This window comes from Chelmon rostratus, chromosome 12 (assembly GCF_017976325.1).
Source record: "Chelmon rostratus isolate fCheRos1 chromosome 12, fCheRos1.pri, whole genome shotgun sequence".
NCBI lineage: Eukaryota > Metazoa > Chordata > Actinopteri > Chaetodontiformes > Chaetodontidae > Chelmon > Chelmon rostratus.
Window position 1 is genome coordinate 9,743,527 of NC_055669.1, and position 22,341 is coordinate 9,765,867.

General features: G+C 42.4%; 3 protein-coding genes across 3 annotated transcripts; 1 reads left to right on the forward strand and 2 right to left on the reverse strand.

Annotated features, from left to right (window-relative positions):
- Nucleotides 1-280: 280 nt before the first annotated feature.
- On the reverse strand, nt 281-7,828 carry nsun4 (NOP2/Sun RNA methyltransferase 4). The gene is made up of 8 exons (XM_041949437.1): nt 7,721-7,828; nt 3,848-4,067; nt 3,484-3,640; nt 3,047-3,201; nt 2,755-2,915; nt 2,506-2,630; nt 2,237-2,369; nt 281-2,050 (listed from the first exon to the last, which is right to left on the reverse strand). The coding sequence occupies exons 1-8, from the start codon at nt 7,811-7,813 to the stop codon at nt 1,907-1,909; spliced, it is 1,188 nt and encodes a 395-aa protein (XP_041805371.1). The 5' UTR covers nt 7,814-7,828; the 3' UTR covers nt 281-1,906.
- A 180-nt stretch (nt 7,829-8,008) lies between these two features.
- Nucleotides 8,009-10,354, forward strand: LOC121615359 (cytochrome b-c1 complex subunit 6, mitochondrial-like). The gene is made up of 4 exons (XM_041949689.1): nt 8,009-8,150; nt 8,566-8,634; nt 9,674-9,835; nt 9,934-10,354. The coding sequence occupies exons 1-4, from the start codon at nt 8,103-8,105 to the stop codon at nt 9,964-9,966; spliced, it is 312 nt and encodes a 103-aa protein (XP_041805623.1). The 5' UTR covers nt 8,009-8,102; the 3' UTR covers nt 9,967-10,354.
- A 520-nt stretch (nt 10,355-10,874) lies between these two features.
- On the reverse strand, nt 10,875-19,587 carry pif1 (PIF1 5'-to-3' DNA helicase homolog (S. cerevisiae)). The gene is made up of 13 exons (XM_041949741.1): nt 19,520-19,587; nt 18,699-19,262; nt 18,454-18,577; nt 18,101-18,226; nt 17,285-17,438; nt 15,759-15,873; nt 15,467-15,573; nt 15,120-15,259; nt 14,739-14,845; nt 14,567-14,654; nt 13,959-14,104; nt 11,364-11,555; nt 10,875-11,210 (listed from the first exon to the last, which is right to left on the reverse strand). The coding sequence occupies exons 2-13, from the start codon at nt 19,248-19,250 to the stop codon at nt 11,154-11,156; spliced, it is 1,908 nt and encodes a 635-aa protein (XP_041805675.1). The 5' UTR covers nt 19,251-19,262; nt 19,520-19,587; the 3' UTR covers nt 10,875-11,153.
- Nucleotides 19,588-22,341: the final 2,754 nt, after the last annotated feature.

The window sequence follows — 22,341 nt, forward strand, 5'->3', positions numbered from 1 at the left end:
AATGTGTGTCTTTACTAAACAAAGACGCCTTATAGTCCACCTCCGGACTGTCAGACTCAAAACTGAGTCCTTAATTTTAGCAGCTGATCAACACATTTAGACAAAATAAAGAGCTGTAACACCTGCCAGACATGCTTCTTTCCCCCTCTGCTGTCATGTAATAGCCCACTGTAGTTGCTCAGTTTGAATATAAGGAGTTCATTGAGGAGCTTGAGTGGAGTAATGTGAAAGCATAACACTATTAGTGTGTTTTGCATGTTTATTAGCAAAAAAGGCAACATTTAAATTGCATGTGAAAACACAACAGACGTACGGTTGTGTAGATAAATCCATAAGATTCATCTTTCTAATACACAGCATTCGTCTTCCTAACACAGGCTTACACACAGGGACACAAATACACAGCGGTTCATTGGCTAATTCAATAATATAGCAGACAGCCAGCGGAGTCTATAGACAGGCAGAGTAGAGAGTAACTCATCTCTAACAGTCTGCCGTCTCCTGAGTGTTAAAACATGTAAATTTATGTAAGAGCCCATAGGAAACACATATTTACAATACGTTTAGGTAATCACAAGATGTGCGAAGAGGCATTCAAGGCCCTGGAGACGAAAGCAGTCAATACAAAAATAGTTTTTATGTGTCATTAATTCCCTCTGCATTCCCAGATACATCCCCCTTTTACCGCAGTAATACAGTAATCACTCACAATCGCACAGAAAATTATCTGCACTCATCTGTGGAATAAAAAAGCGGAGGGGCAAAACAGGGCGAGACGTCCCATTTTAGCTCTCTGCTGCCTCTTTAATGTTCATCTGGGAGCCGCATGGCTGCCGTCCATCCCTGCACAGGGATGGGAGTCAGCTCCTGCACTTGGAGCAGCTTAATGACAGGGGGATGTGGATGGTGGACTCGTTAGACACACACACACACACGCGCGCGCAAACACACACACAAGTGCACACAAGCGCACACACCTTTTTCACGCTACATTGCCTGGCCAGGACAACATAAAGGGTCATCTGCGGTGTGATGGAGAAAGAGGCACCTCTCCGCTCACATTAGCCTGTGATAAGAGGAAACATCTCACCTCTGAGTGATGTCAATGCAAAACGGAGTCAATCCCAGCTATAATAATGAAAGTTGCACAGATTCAGATGTGAGAAGCCAAATGGTCAAATAAGTCATTACCTGCCTGTTCATTATGTTCCTTCCACATACCCACATACCGCGTTATTAGGCAAAGCTATCAAACCTGATGAATAACTATAGAACAAGCCAAACCCATTTTCACTGGGATGTTAAAGAGAGAGGTCATTCTGATGGAAATTTGTGTTTCATTAATATGATTCCCCAACCTGAAATATTCATCTCTATGCATCTGAGGACACACCAACTGCAGCTACTTACTGACATATCCTTGGAGTCCTCTAGTGGCGACCAAGTATAAAGGATATTTCTAATCTTTAGCTACTGTTGCCACCTACAGGGCAAAACTAAAACTACGATGAACATAATGGCACATTGCAAAGCTGGTTCAGTTGTATGCACACTCTACTGTGTGCAAAAAATGTTGTCGAATCAGAGTTTTGGAGTTTGCTCTGATTGGAAACCAGGAAATTTGCTTCATCCAACGTTTCCATAAAAAAGAAAACTCTAGTTCATTGTTGTCCACAGTTATATTGTCATGTTCCAGGTCCAACTGCATTCCTTAAGTTTTCTGACATTGAAATCAGTCACTTTTAACCATCTGTGACACCACCAGGATAAAAACATTTTATCCATGCAGATCAGTCTGAAGCTGAAGGTCCAGAGGATCGCCTCATGAGTCCGTCAAGCATGTCCAGTCCAGAGTGTGTTCAAATGTCCACAAGCTTTCAGGCAAAGTCATCCACCAGTCCACAGTCTATGTTAGCCTCCTTAGCTTGCACATGTAGATGGGACCAAAGTTAGCGGCTAAGTGCGGGATGACCATTTCACCCAAGTGGAGGTCTGGAGCGAAGTGAAAGGTTTTCCTAAACATGTGTGTGAGAGGTCGCAGGTCAACAACCTGAACGTAGATAAGATCAGGACAAGGGAGGAAAAAGGAGAAGAAAAGGGTCAAATTGTGTTGCGAAGTGTTGTCATTTGGTACCCAGAGGTGAGAACCCTAATAAACGTTATCTTCCACTATTCTTGAGTGTATCACTGAATCTCTAACAGCGTCTGTACAGCTTACAGTGCACGAATGACTGACCTGAAGGTGGATGCCGTGGTTCTCTCGAGCCGAGTTGATGGCCTGTTCCACCACACTCAGGTTCTGGATATGAGAAAGTGTGCAGGTGGAGTAAACGATCTCTCCACCTGGACAAGCTGCTTCGATTCCCGCCCTGCAGGACAGACAGAGGATCTTCAGTTCACAGTTTCACTTCACTTTTAGCCTCAAAGTGGACTGTGTCATTGTTTTTCCTGACGTGACAAAATGTAATCACACTAACTGTATCGTTCCAGTTTCATTAAACTTACAGCAGCAGGTCCAGCTGAAGCTGCGGCAGCCTTCGTCTCTCACTGGTCCTGCTCTTACTGAATATATTGTTGTCATCCTCCATGAGTGAATGTCTGTCTGTGGTGCAGGGGACGTCAACAAGGACCTGAACACACAAAAGAAAGGAGGACGTGGACAAATTTGAGATTGAAGAAAAAGTGGTGATATTCAAACAGGTCATTATTTCAGGCACTGGCAACCTGCACATTCATGATGTGACTCTGGCTTACTCTGTCAAAAGTGTTCTTCTCGATTTCTCCCCACTTGGTGCCATCGAAGGAGGTGATGCGTAGTTTCTGGTCTGTTAAAAACTGCTTAGGGACGTAGCTGCTTAGGACCTTTCTCAGTCGCAATGTCCGAGACACCGAGGCGTCATTCACACACAGAAAATCTTTGGCAAAAACGTAGACGGTGGAAGGTTAACGACTACTGACAGACAGAACAACAACAGTAATTTTCACAGGGAAGAAAAGGTTTCAGCGTAGGCTGAGGAAAACAGACAGACGAGAGCAGTCTTCTCACCTGTAGACTGCGTCTGAAGTAAAGCCAGGGTTTTGCCTCCTGGAGCGGCACATAAGTCGAGCACAGTATGACCTCCTTGAACACCCAGAGCGAGACAAGGCAGTACAGACGCTGCATCCATCAGGTAGTAACCCAACAAGCCGCTCGCGTCTGGTCTTTAGAGGACAAAACACCAAGTCAGAGTAAATCAGACTGCACTGTGAGTAAAACGCTCATTTTGAAGATGACACTGTCCTGTAAAATGTTCATCCACCTAAGCTTTGAAATGTAATTTTATCAAGTTACAAACTATCAGACTTGTACAGACTTTAAACAACAGGGTTAATGCCAACAATGATTTCTGAAAAACAGCTGAGGGAACATTTTTCCTCCACAAAGGCAGATGGTTCATATATCAAAACATATTTTATTGTCCAATGACTAACAAAGAGGCTCACCTAGCAGGCTTGAATCTTGTAACGTCACCTCTCGGAAACACCAAGCACTTGATGTGAGGACTAAGCTGCAGACGAGAGAGCTGCTGACCATCAGTGTCAGATGTCTTCATAGACACACAGCTGGATTCCTTCTCGGCTGCAACCTCAGATGGTTGAGCTGCAGACAGAATGAAGAACGTAGAACTGTTATGTTATCTATTATGTCTGGAAAACTACACAAACACCATGACACCTGAAAGGTTTTTTTTAAGTTCTGGGTGCCATGTTTGGTATAGCATTAGCAAGTTAAGTGAACCTTAGGGTTCCTTGATATGAGTTGACACTTTAATCGCACTCCACAACAAAACTAAGAGATTCCTCTCACCCTCTGCATCTGTGTCACTGATGAAGTCTCTGCACCCCTGAGCTTCGAAGTCTGCCAAAACAGCATCATGGGAGAAATTATTGAACAGGGCTCCGTATTTCTTCTCTGACAGCAAGGCGGCTCGAACCGATGGCCACAGCTGCCCCAGCTGGATGCTGTAGGTGGCATCAAAGTGCTGCAGGGCTAGACCGGTGGGAGGGTGCTTGATACGTGTGGCAGCCTGTCCGAAAGAAGGGAGGTCAGAACACAGGTTTTAAATGTCTACCTGCTTTGATGATCTCTTCAACTAGTCAAGTTAAACACCTACAGTTTTGGGAGGGATTTGAAAGGACACGTTCATGTACAATTCCACATTCTTCAATGAAAATCTAATCTACAATACTAGAGATGCACGATAATTATCGGGCCGATAACAGGAAATTATGACGTCATTCTGATAAGTTCGATATCATGACGAATAGCCCCGATAACATATGTGTTTTTGTCAGCACGGCAGTGCCTCGCTCCCACTATGAGACCCGAATGGCCTGCAGTGAATGCTGCGTTCAAGTGACGTTAGCATAATCAGAAAAACTCTTTCTCTTCTGGGAAAAATCAAGAATACCCCCTCATGCCAGAAAACAACTCGTTAACTCAGTCATAATTTTGCTAGTTGCTGACTTGAATTAACATTCGCAGTATTTCTTCACATGTTACACACAAAAAATAGAAACATGAACTTAAATAGGCCGAAAGAACGACTGGCAAACGAAGGAACGGGGGAATGTACGTTACACCTTGAATGCAGCATGCGGTACAGCGTGCTTATGAAAACAGAGTTCAGACTTCTTCAAAGTTTCCGAAGGAGACAGTTCGCTGGTTATTCGTAACAAATGTTCCAAGCGAGTTCCACTAGGAGCGAGAAATGGCACATGTTGGAACATGTAACATGTTCCAACATGTGCCATAACATGTTGGAAAAGAAACACTTCATTTGTTACTTTGATTACTTGGAGGCAGAGTTACAGAAACAGAAACTGAGCTGTTAGATCAAATGTAAAGAAGTTACAACCACTTCCTGTCAGTTTTCACATCTGATAAACTGGAAATATTTCATGTTAAACCCTGTTACCGTGGTTACTCAGTGTGATCTGTGATGTCACAGTGTTGTCTGTGATGTCAGTGTGTGATGTCACAGTGTGATGTCACTGTGATTTCACAGTGTGATGTCAGTGTGTGATGTCAGTGTATGATGTCACAGTGTGATGTCACAGTGTGTGATGTCACAGTGTGTGATGTCACAGTGTGTGATGTCACAGTGTGATGTCACAGTGTGATGTCAGTGTGTGATGTCACCGTGTGATGTCACCGTGTGATGTCACCGTGTGATGTCACCGTGTGATGTGTGATGTGATGTCACAGTGTGCTGTCAGCGTGTGATGTCAGTGTGTGATGTCAGTGTGTGATGTCACCGTGTGATGTCACCGTGTGATGTCACCGTGTGACGTCACAGTGTGATGTCAGTGTGTGATGTCAATGTGATGTCACCGTGTGATGTCACCGTGTGATGTCACCGTGTGATGTCACCGTGTGATGTCACAGTGTGATGTCAGCGTGTGATGTCACGGTGTGATGTCAGTGTGTGATGTCAGTGTGATGTCACTGTGTGATGTCACCATGTGATGTCAGTGTGATGTCACCGTGTGATGTCACCGTGTGATGTGTGATGTGATGTCACAGTGTGATGTCAGCGTGTGATGTCAGTGTGATGTCACCGTGTGATGTGTGATGTGATGTCACAGTGTGATGTCAGCATGTGATGTCAGCGTGTGATGTCAGTGTGTGATGTCACCGTGTGATGTGATGTCACAGTGTGATGTGATGTCACAGTGTGATGTCAGTGTGTCATGTCAGTGTGTGATCAGACCTGATCAGTCACCTGAAACATAACCACCGCTAGACGGAGTTTGGAAAGCGTATGAGGACGGCCGGCCTGCTAAAGACGCTAACGTTAGCAAGGCAGCCGCAAAGAAGCCACCGGGACTTACGCGACGGAGAGGCTTTCGAAAAGTCCAAGAAATTTGCCAAAGATGACCCACGGGCTAAGGTTATTGAAGATTTAATCATGGACGTGATGGTGCTTGACTTACTATGGACTGCCCTTCTTCAGTTTGTTTACATAGATAAGTCTAAGTAAGGGATCATGTATCTTCCTTCAGGATGACATAGAAGCCCGACACGACGCTTCTCCGTAGCACTATACGTTATCCCGCTTAGGATACGGCTTACTACTAAAGCATTCAATAGTGTGACACAAAATACTGATTAAAACATATTTTATTGATTTAAAGTGATTTAAATGAGCCTACTCTCGCCTGTCAACGCTCTCACTGTGAAGCGGCTCTGAAAGTAAACAGGTACGTTGCCTAGCAACCGCCTCTCACTGTGCGCAGGCCGGCAGGAAAACTTATTTCTTTACAGCTATTCAGCGAAATCATGTCAAATATCCCAGACCCGAGAAAGACGTAGCTGGAGACAGAGTTTGGTTTACCGCTATTTTTTCGGACTGATGGATAAAAGTCCTGCATCAGCTGATTTCTGCTTTCAGCGTCAGACATTAAAAAATCTGTCTCCAGTTTTGTCTCCACTCAGCAGTCTTTTAGCAGACCGATCGTCCATGCTGTGTTTCTCTTGGTGTTTTTTTCGTGTCTGTCGGCTTCAATCTGGTCAATCTCTGCGTCCTCAAGTCTTTTGTGTCTTAATATCGCTCCTGCTGTCGGTCCAGCGTTGTTCGTCTTTTTTGCTGGGGACATCATTCTCCAGCCAAGTGTTTGGTCCTCTCCAAACAAATTAAAAATAATGTACGGAAAATACTCCATATTATGCCTCTCAAATCAGTTGGCGATGTGTTATTGAGCTTGGTACATTAGGGGATTGCCCCTTTAGTCTGACTGTTAGGAACACCGCTGAATTTTCGCGATTGACCAATCAGAATTGAGTATTTAAGAGCGCTGTCTTCTAACTTCTGTCAGTACGATATGCACTGTGCATTATTTTTGTTGTCATTGAGGAATGCACTATTTCAGTTTGTTTAAATAGAAATGTTTGAATCTAACTTGTGCCAGTGCATTAATTTTCTAGGTATATTTATTTTTTTGCAAACTTCTGGAATGCACTTTTTCAGTTTGTAATCCTGATGCATGTATTTGCATCATTTCAAGGGGCCTTTATTTTTTATATCAGTAAGTAATGCACCTTATTTAAATTGAGGTGAGATATCAAATAGGTTTGTTTGATAGCTTTAAGAACATGTTTGAGAGGCTTACCAATAGTTTTTCATTGGAAAAATAAATATCTCTTCATTTAAAGAGTCAAAACTGATTTGGGTTTTGTTCATGGTATTGATGTCATGATGTTAGGTATATGTGTGTGTTATCAGTTATCGGTATCGACCTTTAGGAGCTGAAAGTTATCGGTTATCGGTATCGGTTTTAAAAAACAGTTATCGTGCATCCCTATACAATACATTTTATTACACTGTACTAGAGAACAACAGAGTCATCATACAGTTAACTTGACACTTTCATGAGTGTATTGAGTCACTGATTACATTTAGTTTTTTGCACAATAATTACTGCATTTTTACCACAGCTCTTTACGTTCATGTCAAGGGCTAACACTTTAGGACCAGCTCTCATTAATTTAATTCCCTATAATTATCACAATTACTGTCCACATTTAATATTCTCTTTTTGAATATTTGGTCTATGTTGCTATGTGCACGTTATTCTTGACAGCTCCAGTCTTGACAGATCTTTTACATCTCTGAGTTTGTCTGACTTTGGACGGATAACCGTCAAAACTGCTTTTTCTATTACTGCACTGACAACTTACCCATTTTTCTTTCACTCGGTTTCGTCTTGGCGTTAAACACCTTAAATCTTTCACTTTTCTTAGTAGAAGTCTGGTATCCAAGAGCAGTGCCATCTTGCCGTGCAACACTTTTGTAAGTCCGTCTTCGCTCCAACAGCCAAATCAAGAGTTCCGCATGCATTGGCCAATTGAGGGGGCGGACCTTACACAAAATTCAAGTCTATTATTGGACTAAAGAAACTTCAATAAGCAGTTTTGACCAATAGTAAACTTCATCCGGTGATCCTTCTAAACGTTTCCTGTGTGTGACCGACCTCACGTCCTTACAGTAAAGCTCTGCTGCCGACGAGCTAAGTCCTGAGTCGTCTGCCTGAATTTTAGGTGAAATTCATAGCCCGTAATCATGGTTTTCGAGAGGAAGATGCTCACGCACGGCGACCCCGACGACGAGGTAATGAAAAATATTGCTGTTTGTCTTTTTAGTCGCTTTTTGTATATGTGTTTCGCCAAGTTACCTAACCCGTCGCAGTGGCCCGACTCTGCCGGCCAGTTTAGCTGCGTAACGTCCGAGTTTAGTGTCAGCTCATTGAAAGAGTTGAGCTGCATATTTGCCCACTAATAATATCAAACATGGATGGCAACTGAAATTGTAACACAAGCTGTTCATGAGCTTAAGTCTTTCGAGAAAGCTTGCTCCTTTTACTGATTGCCCCACAAATCTGAAATATGTACTGTGGAGTTTCTTTCAGTGGAGTTGTTTTGAGCAGAAGTTACTTGCAGCTTGTAGTTTATTAATCCAAATTCAAATTTTACAGATTACAGATTTTTTTAATTGAACTGCCCATGGTGTTATTGTCACTGATCAGGAGGAAGATGCACCTGCTGAGGAGGAAGAGGAGGAAGAGGAGGAGGAGGAAGAAGAGGAAGACATGGTGGTAAGTTTGTTAATGAATATATATATATATATATAACACAAGGAACTCACCTGCCATCACACACAAAAAATACAGCAGTAGTGACCTTTAATAACTTTTACACATTAAGGACAAGACTTGACTACAAAACATAAAGTAAAATCATTTTTGGCCAAATACATTCAAGTACAAAGTCATGTAAAGTGATAACTAGGTTTTTAATACTTCTGTGAGACTGCACAGTTTGTTTTCCCATGAACATAATGAGGCACTTTTATGACATTACTTCAGTATATCCACTGTCTGTTGCTATATGTCACTTCAATTCAGAGGCAAATATTTTCACTTTTTATCCAACTACATTTATCTGATAGCTTTAGTTACTATGCAGATTCAGATTAATAAATAAAAAATCATGTATTATCATAGGTTAAGATAAGATAGACTTTAATGATCTTGGGGAAATTCACAACCTACCCAGCAGTAGGTAGTGAGTAAGTAAGTAAAATTGGCTCCACCATCACCGGCTGCAACATGCAAAGTGATGTGCACATTAATCCAGTAATAATATACATTATAATGTACATTATTCTGAAATGGGCAATTGTGTGTAAGGAGCACTTCACATCTTGACACTTAAAGCATATGTTGATGCAAATGCTTTTGTACTCAACTTAAAATTTGAAAGCAGGACTTTGTCGTGACAAAGTATTTATACACTGTGGTATTTACTTATACTGAAATAAAAGATTTGAGTACATCTCCCACAGCTGGTTCCAAAATCACCTTCACAAACAGCAAACATGATTCTGTGCATCGGTCTCCAATATATCAGTGTGAGCCTTGTGCTTGATTTGTACACAGTGAATAATGTTGGTGCAACACGTTGCTGTCAGCAGCTTTAGCATTTAACACGAGTATTACCAAATATTTGATGTGTTGATTTAATGATGGTTAATTTATTGTTGTTTTGTTTTTTTTAAAGAGAGTTTAAAAAAGGCTAGTCTTCTTGACACCCCATTTTCAATAATATCCCACATTTGTGTTTTGACCTTTGCAGGACCCTCTAGAAACGATACGAGCCAAGTGTGAGCAGACTGAACACTGTGTTCACGCCAAGGAGCGTCTGGAGGTCTGTGAAGCCCGGGTCGGGTCCAGATCCAACACTTTGGAGGAGTGCACAGAAGAACTCTTTGACTTCCTGCATGCACGGGACCATTGTGTAAGTGTGTGTTACTGACACAAAGCGTGACAGACAATGATTTTTGTGCCTTTATCTTCCAATGAAAGTGCTAACTGTGTTCTCCTTTGTCTTTCTAGGTAGCACACAAGTTGTTTCACAATGTGAAATGACCTGCCTGCCCAGTTCCCACCACTTGCAGCTGTAGAATCACTAATAGCTAAAATTGTAAAATAATCAGAACAGTTCTGTTGTTGTTCTCCTCTTGTGTATTAATGTAAATGAATTTGCTTGAGTTTCTGAACTAAATGCATGCCACCCTTAACGTATACGGTGCATACTTATGTAGAAGCAGTATGTAAAATATGAGTCACTGCTTGTATGGTTAATGTGTGCATCCAAAGTTGTTAAAGGTTGTGCATAGAAAGGGCTCAGACTATTCATGATGTGATCAGTTTATATGCAAAACTAAGTATGCTGCTCCAGTAATGGAGAATTTCTCAGGTTCAGTCATGGATTCATCACCCACTCTGGAAAAATAAAGGTTTTCTTTGGTTTCCAGTTTGTCTGAGTTGCATCAATGTAATTCATTTAAAAGCTACAAGTGGAAGTGATTTCCTGACTGTATACTCAGGACTAAATTTCTTTAACATAAGATAAATGAGTCAGACTTCGCTGTTACAGGCACAGAGTTGGGTAGATTGAATTAAGTAATGCACTAGTTATTTGATCCAAAAGTACTCAAAACACCATGATAAAAACCTGTGCTCATCTCATTGAATGAAGTCTTAGTGCAACTAAAATGTTAAATAGTAATACAGCATCCTCATTTGAGGAGTGTCACTACACAATGATTATGGAGAGATGTTAGACAGGACAGAATTATCATGCAGTCATACATATTTCAGACAATGTTGTTCTGTAGATTGCTGTACTGTAGTGGACAACTGTAGGCTTAAAAACACTTAAATATCGTAATCAAAGGCAGCATTGACATTAATCTCTTACTCTTTGTGTGCTGGCAAGTATTGGCAGGGCGGTCAGAAGGCTCAATGACAACAAGACAACGCAGAGATGTAAGTTGACTAAAACTTTACTTGAATACATGCAAACAATCATGATAATAAATAAAAAACCAAGGCGTAAAAAGAGGCTCTTAAAAAAGGACAATTACAACAATGATCAGAAGGTGGCAGTGTGACTTTTCGCACTGCCAGTTTAAACAGGGATGGTGAGGTAGACAGTGAATGTAAACACGTGCGGCAGCAGTCATTTAAGAAACTCAAACTGTCCCCAGAGAAATAAAAACAGGACGATAACATGCACACAGTGCATAATGTCACAGAAGATGAAGATGGATTCACCTTCTCACAAAGTTTTCTTTGTTGCTGCCGCCAACAAAATCATCCATGGAGGCCTGCAGAGAGCAGTGGAGAGGCAGAGGAGGTTATTTTACAGGATGGAACAGTTTGGGAAGACATTCATAGAAAAGGATCTTCTGCAGCACTGAGCTGTCAATCAACATGTCTACAGATCATGACAGTGACACGAGCAGCAGCTCTGCACTCGCCTGCATGAGCAGCCGCTCCTTCCTCAGTCTCTTGTAGAAGACGAGCACATCTGGATCCGCCCTGACCACACGCGGGTCGAAGTCCATGACCCTCAGGCCCTCCAGGCTCCGAGCTCGGGACAGGGCCACGTAAGCCTGGCCGCTCTCAAACACACGTGCCAGAGAGATTTCCACACAGTCCAGTGTCATTCCCTGAAATAAATGAAACAAGATCTTTGGTTACGGGTCAAAATGGCCATGCTAGCGTGCAGCGTGCAACTATTTTACAACCCAAAATTTCTTGGCATTTTGTGGTTCAAAATAAAGCAGTCTGCACCGATGGAGATTCACAAATGTTTCATTAAATGTGTCCAAAAACAAGAGGATTGATGCAGTGTGTATCAAAAATACCTGAGTACTGTGTTGCACACGAGTTACAGTACAAACTGATCACCTACATCAAACACAGGACTGACTAGTTTTTGCAGGGTCATTTTCTTGCAGAGTGATAAATTTCTCAGCAGATTGAGAGAATTTCCCAACAGGGCAGTTTGGCAAGATTCAAAGCCACATGGGCATACCCCCGGCGCCACCCTGCTGTCCTCAGGTGTTATAATTCTCGCACGTCTGCTCATTTCCTCTGAAAGGATGCAGGTGAGGGATTCATTTCTATGTTCCTGCACTTGAGCTCCTCTGATGTAGATCAAACATTGGTGACACATTGGTCGTGACCAGTGAACTCAATTACCTCGAGGGATCCCTTTTCCTCTCTAACCAATTTCAGAGTCTGCGGTCAGGATAATAGAATATGGTGTGGAGCGGAGTGGGAGGTGCTGTTAGGTAAGCAGAGTGATTGGTGAGGGTCCTTATTAGATAGAACACAGACAGATGGCAGGAGGTGGGGAAGAGAGAGGAGAGATAGAGGGGGGGGGGGGGGGGGGGGGGGGGTTGTCAATGGCCAAATATTGAACACTGGCTTTTATTCGACTGGCTGCCAAACTGAGCCAAGTTTAATAGAAGAAACAGAGCGCCTCTAAATTCATGCTCAAAAGCTCATAAAATGAATGACTGTGCTGTTGTTGTTCCATCACTTACAGAACAAAATACTAGCTTCAAGCCCACAGGCGTTTGTGTGGAGTTGGAGTCGAGATGTGGAGGGAAAGACTGATTGTAGATCAGTGCTCCTTGATAAATACCAGCCAAGGGCAACCTGTGTTCACCTGTAAAGCAGATTAACATGCTCTCACTCTGCTAAATGGCGCAGCGTGACAGATTGCCCGACCATCCGTCACAATGACAAGCAGGATTGGGAAAAGTAGACGCGTAAACAGCAGCATGCTCGCTGAACAGGGGAAGTCTTTAAAACAAGACTAGAGCGGCGGCCAGAATCCAGACTACATACCAACACTGTGTACAAAAAACAAGCGCTTACTTTGCCATTTTATACTAACAGGAAATGACACAATACACTTGATGTTGGATGTCAGTCAAACAGACATCAAATGTCTGTCTACACACTCAAAACCTGCGTGGTGTGGACCTGGGACATGGCCGGAGAGTCTGCAGCCATGTAGGCTCAGGGATGCTTTGAGCTAAATGCGCGTTTCATGTTTACCATGTGCACATTCTTAATTTTCGTAATCATATTGTCAATGCACAGCACTTCACCTGACCAGCTCTGTGATCGTACAACTGCCTTGATGGCACGAAAAGTCATAAACAGGGTTCAGATAACTTTTAAAGACTAAAATTCAAGCACTTTTCAAGGTACCTACACCAAATTCCCAAAGCCTTTACCTTCACATCTAAATTGTTTCTATGAATATAACTGTGGAAAATAAAGTTCACAGAATTGATTTATACTCATAGCAATCAGTGTATATTGTACCAGCTGTTCATATGAACTTTGATCATGATTATTTAATGCTCGCTAATTTCAATGCAAATTTCAGGAGACAAGCAAATATGACGACAGGATGGTTTCATTTTAAATAAATAATAAATATATACGATTTTTGGTTTACATGAGAGTTGTGTCAATTAAACACAGGCTTATGTTGAAAAATCAAGAATGTTTCAGGGCACATATTCGAATTCAAGCATACCACACTTTAAAGACTTTGTGCAAGCTCTGTAACATGGAACTCTTTCCCACCTTTACCATCCATCCCATATGGCATGAACTTTGCATTAGCATGCAAGCATGCAAACATTTCCCAGTTAGCACTAAACATAAAGTATAGCTGAAGCAAATGGAAATGTCAAAATCTCAAATGTCACCATCCTGCTGGAATAGCCATGGAATCACCTGGATTCATCAACTGGGAACCAATGATGTCAGCGCGAAATGTTGAGCCAGTCAGTGATTGAGCTTCAAGGCTGGCTCAGACACCGCCATCAAACCAAGTGTGTTTCAGGCCAATTAAAGCGAAATAGCTGTTCATGAAGCGAGTTGTTCATTCAAAAGAAACCCACACAAAACACTGGTGTCCCATGGCAACAGCCTACAATGTCTTCCTCACAGTGGGGGTAATGTCATCACAGTGATCCGGTGAGCATTTGTCTCAGTATTTACATACTAAAGCGCTGTGTGACTGTGCCTGAATGCAAGCTCACCTGGCTCTTGTGAATGGAGATGGCCCAGGCCAGCTTGAGGGGCAGCTGCTGTCGACTCAGGTGGATCCCACCGCCGGACTTAAACACCCAACGCTCGGGCTTCAGCGTCTCTGTAACGCCGCACAGGAAACGCACGCGCGGGAGCCCTGAGGAAGCAGCGGATGAGTTATTGCATGAACAGACAAAACTCTCTCACCACTGTGGAAACAAAACAGGATAGCAGGAGGAATCTGCTATTTTGTTCACTTTTTTCAGTTTGTTTGTGTATGGATATGAATGATATATATCATGTTAATTATATTTTAACTTGCCCAATGCCTGACTGGCCGTTTTCTCATCTGTTTCCTGTCTTCATGCTAAGCTAAGCATCAGACAGACATGAGAGTGGCATCCATGCTCTTATTGGTCTCTGAGCAAGAGGGCGACAAATTTTATTTCCCAAAATGTCAAACTGCTCCTATGAGCAATCCTCTGCAATCTTATGGTGACTATGTGATTGTAGCAAATATGAGATTTTCAATAAATTTGGACTTTTCTGAGCTAACATTTCTGCATTTCGTTTCAAGATCAATTAAAAAAAAACAAACAAACAAAAAACAAACACTGACCATGTTTTCCAGACTCAAAAGCCACCACAACCCCTCGCGCTCCATTCACCAGACCTCGAGCCACGTCCAGATTCTTCGTCAGCATGACCTTAAAAAGAGCGAGCAAAAACCTCAAACTGAGCACAGTTCTTGACACATATCCAGGGACAGAGAGACAAGAACAGAGGCCTACCTGAGCTCCCACTTTGAGTTGGATCAGTCTGCTGACGGGGCTGTGAGCGTCTATAGTCTTCACCAGGGCTGGGTCACTGTCCAGTGCCTCAAACACACGCACTGACCCTACAGGACAGGCAGAGATTCGTTTAACCAGCCGCCACAGTCGTTGAACACACTCTCCACAGTTTCCTGATGCAGTTACAGAACTTACAAATTACAGGAGTCGGGAAGGAAGTGGTTGCAGGCCGAGACTGAAAATGTCTCAAGAGGAAATGGATTTGGGGGTTGTCACATGTGACTCAATCCAGCAGTTTTTCCAATTTTCACCTGGATTCAAGTCAAAGCAACACCTGCCAGAGCTGAAACAACCCCAATGATCAAACAGAAGAAGTCACACCTGGCAGCTGCCGGAGTTTGTTCTCGTTTGTGAGCTCCACGTCGTCCTTGTGTGTGCACAGCCTGGTCGCTAGAATGCCGTCCCTCTCGATCTGATGGTAGGCGCTTTCCATTAGCTTGGCGGTGACTTCTTCGGTCACCCTGAACAGTTAAGACAGAACTCGATTGAACCTCTCCTCCTTTAGAAAAACTATTTTCGCAGCACGGGGAAAGCGCGCCGTAGAATGTGCTGTGCCTGAAAGGCCTGTAACAGCTCTGAGTGCATTTAAGCAACATAACCAGATAACGTGTTATGCACATCTTTTTCAGTGAAATTGCTTAAAAAATGGACAATGGCCATTATTTTACCTTCCAACCCTCACCGCCTGCAGGAGGGAGATGAAGGACTGGTCCGTTTGCCTTCGCACTTCTGTTAGCTCCATGTTGAGCTGGATGACCTTACGCCAACTCCTGGCCTGAGGGTTCATAGAGGGAACAATCTTTCTCATGTACATGTACAGCGCTGATCATTTGTGTAAGCAGAGTACACAAAATATTAAAACTATATGCTAAATGTAGCATAGAGGTGACTGAATGCACAGCGTTACTAAATCAGTGACATAAGCAAACTGAGAAGTTGTAGGAGCCGTGCTAGTCTGACCTGGAAGCAGAAGCCGGCCTTTTCTTTTCCCTTTGACACAGGAGGCAGCTGGAGGAAGTCGCCACACATGATCAGCTGGATGCCTCCAAACGGCTCAGTAGACCTCCTCACCGACCTGCAAGGATGCAGTGAGAGGATGATGATGACGGTGATGATAACTTCTATATGGCTACAACTACGGTTCGTTTTCGTTTTATTATTCGTTGATCTGCTGCTTAATTTCTCAAGTCTTGGTCTAAAGAGGGGAAAAAAATACACGTCACAACAAGCCCAATGTGATGTCTTCAGATTGCTTTTGTTGTCTGACTAACTGAAAATATTCTGTTTGCGATCACACAAGAATGAAAAGCAGCAATCATGCATAGCTATATCTATGTCCACATACATATAGATACAGACGTATAAAAATGGCAGATTAATCTTCTGTTGATCAACTAATTGATTGCTGTGTCCTACACGAGGAGCACTGAAAGACGCGTTCCACATGTTCGTGCGACGGCGTTACATTATTTAGGACACCCAGGAGATTCAGCTCATGACGGAGTACCAATCATATACAAAAGCAAGATCTCCATTCGATTCTGTATTCTGACACCTTCACCTGTTGGTTTTAGTCCATTTGTGCAAGTTTTACCCCCAACACATGGAGCCATCATCACTCATACCAAGTGTCCACTTCTTCTGCTTATTCCAGACAACAGTTGCTGCTTCTAATAAAATAAAAAACCGTCACACTAATTACAGAAATCATATTTGCAATTCAAGCAACTGACAGTACAGTTGATCTTTCAGCTGTTGAAAGTACGGCAGCAGTGGTCAGGAGAGAAAACGTACAGCTACGAGTCTGATTTTCATATTTTTTAAACTCACATTTAAGCTGCAACGCAACTCAATGTGGCTCCATCAGAGTGCTGCTGAGAAACAATCTGTTCTAACTAAACTATCTAAACTGTGAACTGATATCAACACTGTTGCTGGGAGTCAAACTGTGCTCAAACACGGCGGTAACAATCGGAGGAACACAGTGTGAGCGGGTATTAAAGAGGACGTTTGAGTGTGCTAAATCTTGCGTGCCCCCGGAGGTGTGTTTGGACACGCTGAATTTGACATTTTGTAACACTGCAAGCACTGAAACAGACTATCAGTTATTAAAGACATTTAAAACTATTTAAGTATTTCTTTTCAACCCATAGTTCAAACTTTTAAAACATACTTTGATGATGAAAGAAGTCATATCAATTAACAGAAACAAGACACTAATTTGCAAGATTGGTGTATTATGTAAAGACGCTAAATTCAAATCAAATTTATCATTAAGTTCTGTGTTTAGGGTTAGTTGAAATCATTAACACAGTATGCTGAACATGATATTAAATCATTTCAGAGAAGCTTTTTATATAAAATACTCATCACTCAATCATCACTATGTGTTGATGAAGATGTTTTTTGGTTGTCCAGATTGTACACTACTGTTCTGTAAACCTCATTGTATTTAGTTTAATGTTGAGCTCTGAATGTCCTCTCACCTGGCCACTGACTCCAGCTTGTCAAAGAACTGGGCCTCCACCATGGAGACCTCGTCGATGATGAGGTGTCGACAGCTGGTCCAGTGCTGCAGCACCCCGGGCCTCTGAGCCAGCTCGACACACTGCTCCAGAGGGGCAGAGCCGGAGCCGATACCTAGAGGCGGATCGAGGACGGAAAGACAGGTGGTCAGAGGGGATGCAAATGAACAAGGCCAATGCAAATACCCACTCACTCAGTGACAGCCTCTACTGTATATTGAGATTTAATTAAAAGCATCCATCAGCTTGGAAAGACATTTGACACCACCTGCTTGATTATATGAAAGATTCATAATGTGAAATACGCAATCACACAGCTGTTCAAGTGTGACAATTTCCTGCTTTTCTCTTCACTGAATCACTGCAAACTGAATATTTTGGGGTTTTGGACTCCTGGTCAGATAAAAGAAGCAATTTGAAGATGGTGCAATGGGCTCTTGAGGAATTTGCGACAGACATTTGTTCATTATTCTTTGACACTTGATTATTAAATAGTCAGCAGATTAATCAATAAAGAGATAACTGTTCCTGCTGATGAGGATCCTGCCTCGAGTTTTTCTTTGTTGCACCATGTGTCTGTCTGTAGAACAGCCTGATTTCAGGATAGGCCTTCAGTGAAACCAGCAAAATGACCAATTATTCAGATAACACACAAAGGGACTTGTTGATGTAAAAATAACCTGCACACATCTCTAACCACTTATGAGCCATTTCCAGAAACACATTTGTGTCAGTCTTACAAAAAAATTTTCATCAATTTCATCACCAACAACTGACCGGCAAAGTTGTGCAATGTTGTCCCTCCAATGTGACAAGCAGCCACTCCTGTGCTGGCTGTGGCGAAGGTGCTCTTCGGAGGAAGAGATCCCATGATCCTCTTCAGCAAGAAGGACTTTCCTGTACCTGAAAATCACACATTCAGATGAGCTGAGAGCAGACAGTTTCATAAGGTTACATAAGGTGTTTATCACTGCAGAAAACACCATAAATGTGTTATGAAAGGAGATTCTCCCGAGGAAATGTTAAAATGACAGTTGTGCAAAATGTACCATATATTTCAGATCTTTTTTAGACATCTAGTCATTACACATTTTTATGGATAATATATCCACAGTCATTGCCACACACACCCGCACTTCCAGTAAAGAAGACGTTCTTGCCACTCAGCACAGCACTGAGGACGGCCGCCTGCTCTTTATTCAGCTGCCGGGATGGCAGACACAGGATGGGCTTCTTACTTGGGTTGGTCTTCACCTGAAATGATCATCACACAGCCGGTGTCACACTTTAACAGGTTGTCATAGCAGTGGCTACATGATAAAGACACTGGTGATATTCCGGTGTTTCATATATTTGTGATTGTGTGTTAACTGACCGGGCTGAAGTTGCTGTCACTCCTCGACCTTTTGACCTGCTGTCCTGGTCTTGCAGCGGTGGTCTTGTTGGTGCGGTCTGCCAGCCCTGCAGGAGCCGCTCTGCTTCTCAGCTCGTTGACCTTCTGGATGTCTTTCTGCTGCAGCGGGCTGATGGCCTCGAAGCTGCGGGGCAGGCCGGCTTTCAGCTTCTCCCGCTCAGTCAGAGGCTTGCTGCTCTGCCCGGCCTGGTGTTTGATGCTCAGGGTTTTGAGAAAGAGCTTCAGCTGGTCGGGGGGGCAGTTAGAGATGAGCACCTGGATGTTTTCGGGGAGCAGTTTGACGGTGCACTTCCCATCTCTGACGAAATTGGTAAAAAGCTTGAACTCTTTGAGACGGTAACTCTGCGGGACTTTTCCATCGTGGACACGGAGGACGATCTCCTGGAACTCGTTCCGGCCCAGGAGAACAGAGGCTTTGCGGATGACCTGCCTCCGGGTGGCCTGGCCGGAGGTGTTGAGCTGCTCCACCGTCACACAGCACTGCAGCTGGGCACCGTCCTCCCCGGCTGACATCGCCACAACTTTCTGCCAAACACAAGAGTTCATATTTATGAATGAACAGCTCCGACAGCTTCCTATAAAGGTTTAGACAAATAATTACAGTGCGACGGTGCACGAAACGTTGAACAAAAGTGTGTTTCAACCGCAGCTGTGCTTCATTCAATCAACACGAACATCAAACATCGTGATCTCGGTAACTTTTACTGTAACAATTAAACTTGTCCGCGTGACACAGATAAACTTTAAAGTAGCTACGGGAAATGTTTAACTTCAGTTCTTACCTTTGTTTTAGATGAAGTATATCCTAATATCGTCTCTGTTGTCTGCAGCTGCCCCTCAGTCTGCGACCGCAGGCACCGATTTTCAAACTGTGTGTGCGTGAAATCAGCCAATGGCGGAGCGACACTCAAGGCCAATCGGAAGGTGGATATTTAACACAAGAACCAATGACAGACGATAAGGGACGCCCCTGTGGCTGCACCGACCAATCGGTGGTATTATGACTGGTGACGTCACATTGGTGCGAAAACACGTGTATCCGGAAGTAGAGCACAACTTCATAGGAAGGACGCTGTTCTCAAGTTAAATGAATGAAACACAGACTTTGAAACCGTGCTTCTGTTTTGTTGCCTAAACTAACGTGGGTCATGTTTAAATTGTAACTTTGTGCTTATTTTCAATAAAAATCAGCATTCAGCAATACTTATCAATTGCAGTGTTGGGATGTAACTAAGTACATTTCTCAAGTGTGAGGATCTGCTGTTTTTGTTTTTAATTATTTGAATTCATTTTTAATGTTTTTGAGTTTGGACTGTTGGTTGGACAAAATAAGCACTGCAAAAGGTGTCGCTTTGGGTTCTGGTTCATTGTGACAACATTTCTCACTATTTTCTGAATTCTGTACAAAGCAGCATTGATGGAGAAAAACAATCAGCAGATTGATCCATTATATAAATAATAATTAGTTGCAGTTTTATACAGAATAGTCAAAATTAGCTTCACCTCAACCAGCTATAGCAGTGAAATCCTGCTTTTACATGAATGCATGACTAATCATAATCTAGTGGTATAATACAGCATAACAGTCGCTGGGGACAGTTATTATACTTTGAGTATTTTTACTCTTGAAGTACATTTTCATGATTATACCTACATACTTTTACTTAAATACCATTTCCACTGCAGGACCAGGACCAGCACCAGGACCTGTAACAGAGTATTTTTACAGTGTGGCACTTTTACTGAAAGAAAGGATCTTAGTACTTCCTCCACCACTGGTCATCTGTAATTCAAACTGGTGGATATGTAGCATGTAAAGAATGTGATCATATTTTAACAACTCTTCCCTCTGTGAGGTCACAATGTACCCATGTGGAAAGAATAAAAGAAAGGGAGATAAAAGAAAGGGTGGGTTTATACATTATATGCTGTTTTAGAGCTGTGTATACACTTTTCTTTCACTTTTCACAAAGTGAATCACTAATAATCTGAAATGTAATGCACAAACAAACCAGCTCTGGAATCATCAATAATTTGTGCTATTATTGGTACAGTTGCAGTAAATCCCAAAAAATGCAGAACATAAAGGACCAGTCCAACTCTTCATTTTCTTCCCTTTATTAATTTTCCAGACAAGAATAAAAAAAAGACGATTTAATAAGCAATGTGTGAAACTACAACACTGTTTTTGTACTGTTCTGTTTTCCACCATTATTTGGTCTCAACTGGAATGTTTTTTCTGCAAAGGTTTGTGGCTCTGACCACCCCATTCAGATCATGAATATTAATTACAGAGGTTACAATGACAAAATGAGCCACAAACAATCGAATGTTAATAAGTGGGTTCTTCTTCATTGAATTGCTTCATGTCAGAACCCTGCAATGACTCACCATCATATATTCAGTGTTCTTCAGTAATGCAACACACACACACACACACACAAACACACCAACACACACACACACAACACACACACACACACACACACACACACGCACACACACACAAACCACATAACAAACAAACCATTTGTCATTTTCCCATTGCTGCAGTTTCTATAGACCGTGTGAAGCTTCCCAGAACCTGATGAGATGGGAAAACATGCGTCCACAGTCGTGCAGCTGTCATTAGACAAGCTTGACTAAACCCAATATATTTTAATGTGAGTAACACCCTGATCTTTCAGCTAGGGGCCAATGAACTTTGACAGGCTGGGTGTGGGTGTTTGATCAGTGTGAGTCTGGAGAAATTAGAGCTTCACATACAAAAAACCATTAGCCATGGTAATGAGCCGAGCTGATTCATAAAGAAAAGCACGATCATGACCTACCCCACACTTTTTTTAAAATGTTGTCACTCTCTTGATATTTATAAAAGTCTCAGTGGGTGACATGTAGTCAAATTTGTGCAAAAGTACATCAAGCTGCCGTTAATATTCCAAAGTTTTGGCTTCTTGAGTCATTTGCTCATTAGACTCCACATCCTGAGCCTGTCACATGAGTTAACTGGTAGGTAATGCTGTAAGCACGTAGAGACAAAAATGTTCATGTTTAGAGCCATTCCTCAAAATAATACCCCCACCTGTGATACTTTGCATTCATTCATTCTACTTCAGATGCACCATAAAAATAATATAAAACTGTAAATAAAGCAGTTTGTTTCAAATAACAAAAAAATGTCATTTAGAAAAGTATCATCTTTTTTATAAGGAAAGCATTGTTCAAAATCCTTATTGCATCTTGAAGCTGCATGAATTTGTGGGCACTAGGAGCCAGAAAAACTCCAGGGTAGTTTCTGAAATTGTCACAAAACGTAATGAATAGATTCGACACTCAGCACGACTTTCAAGGTAATAAGGTCAACTGAAGTGGTGGCACATATGGTGGCTGAGGTGGATGGATGGATCAAATGCAGGACTGTCACACAGGGGACTGGGCTTTGATTCTCATGTGAAACCAATAGTTAACATTGATTGTTTTCTCCCAGCGTCAGGAATATTTTACAGCTCTAACATCTAAAATGAAAGCTGATCTGCAGAGATGGAGCAGCTGACCCCTTTTTCTAGCAGGTAGAGGTACAATCACAAAAGAACAGAATATTTGT

Coding starts and splice junctions, on each gene's coding strand:
- nsun4 (XM_041949437.1), bottom strand. CDS start 7,813: ATGGCACTGCTCTTGGATACCAGACTTCTACTAAGAAAAGTGAAAGAT. Junction 4,068..7,720: donor ACCGAGTGAAAGAAAAATGG/GTAAGTTGTCAG, acceptor TCTTTCGGACAG/GCTGCCACACGTATCAAGCA. Junction 3,202..3,483: donor ACAAGATTCAAGCCTGCTAG/GTGAGCCTCTTT, acceptor TGTCCTCTAAAG/ACCAGACGCGAGCGGCTTGT.
- LOC121615359 (XM_041949689.1), top strand. CDS start 8,103: ATGGTTTTCGAGAGGAAGATGCTCACGCACGGCGACCCCGACGACGAG. Junction 8,635..9,673: donor AAGAAGAGGAAGACATGGTG/GTAAGTTTGTTA, acceptor TGACCTTTGCAG/GACCCTCTAGAAACGATACG. Junction 9,836..9,933: donor TGCATGCACGGGACCATTGT/GTAAGTGTGTGT, acceptor TTGTCTTTCTAG/GTAGCACACAAGTTGTTTCA.
- pif1 (XM_041949741.1), bottom strand. CDS start 19,250: ATGTCAGCCGGGGAGGACGGTGCCCAGCTGCAGTGCTGTGTGACGGTG. Junction 17,439..18,100: donor AACATTGCACAACTTTGCCG/GTCAGTTGTTGG, acceptor ATCCGCCTCTAG/GTATCGGCTCCGGCTCTGCC. Junction 14,846..15,119: donor CAAACTCCGGCAGCTGCCAG/GTGTGACTTCTT, acceptor CCTGTCCTGTAG/GGTCAGTGCGTGTGTTTGAG.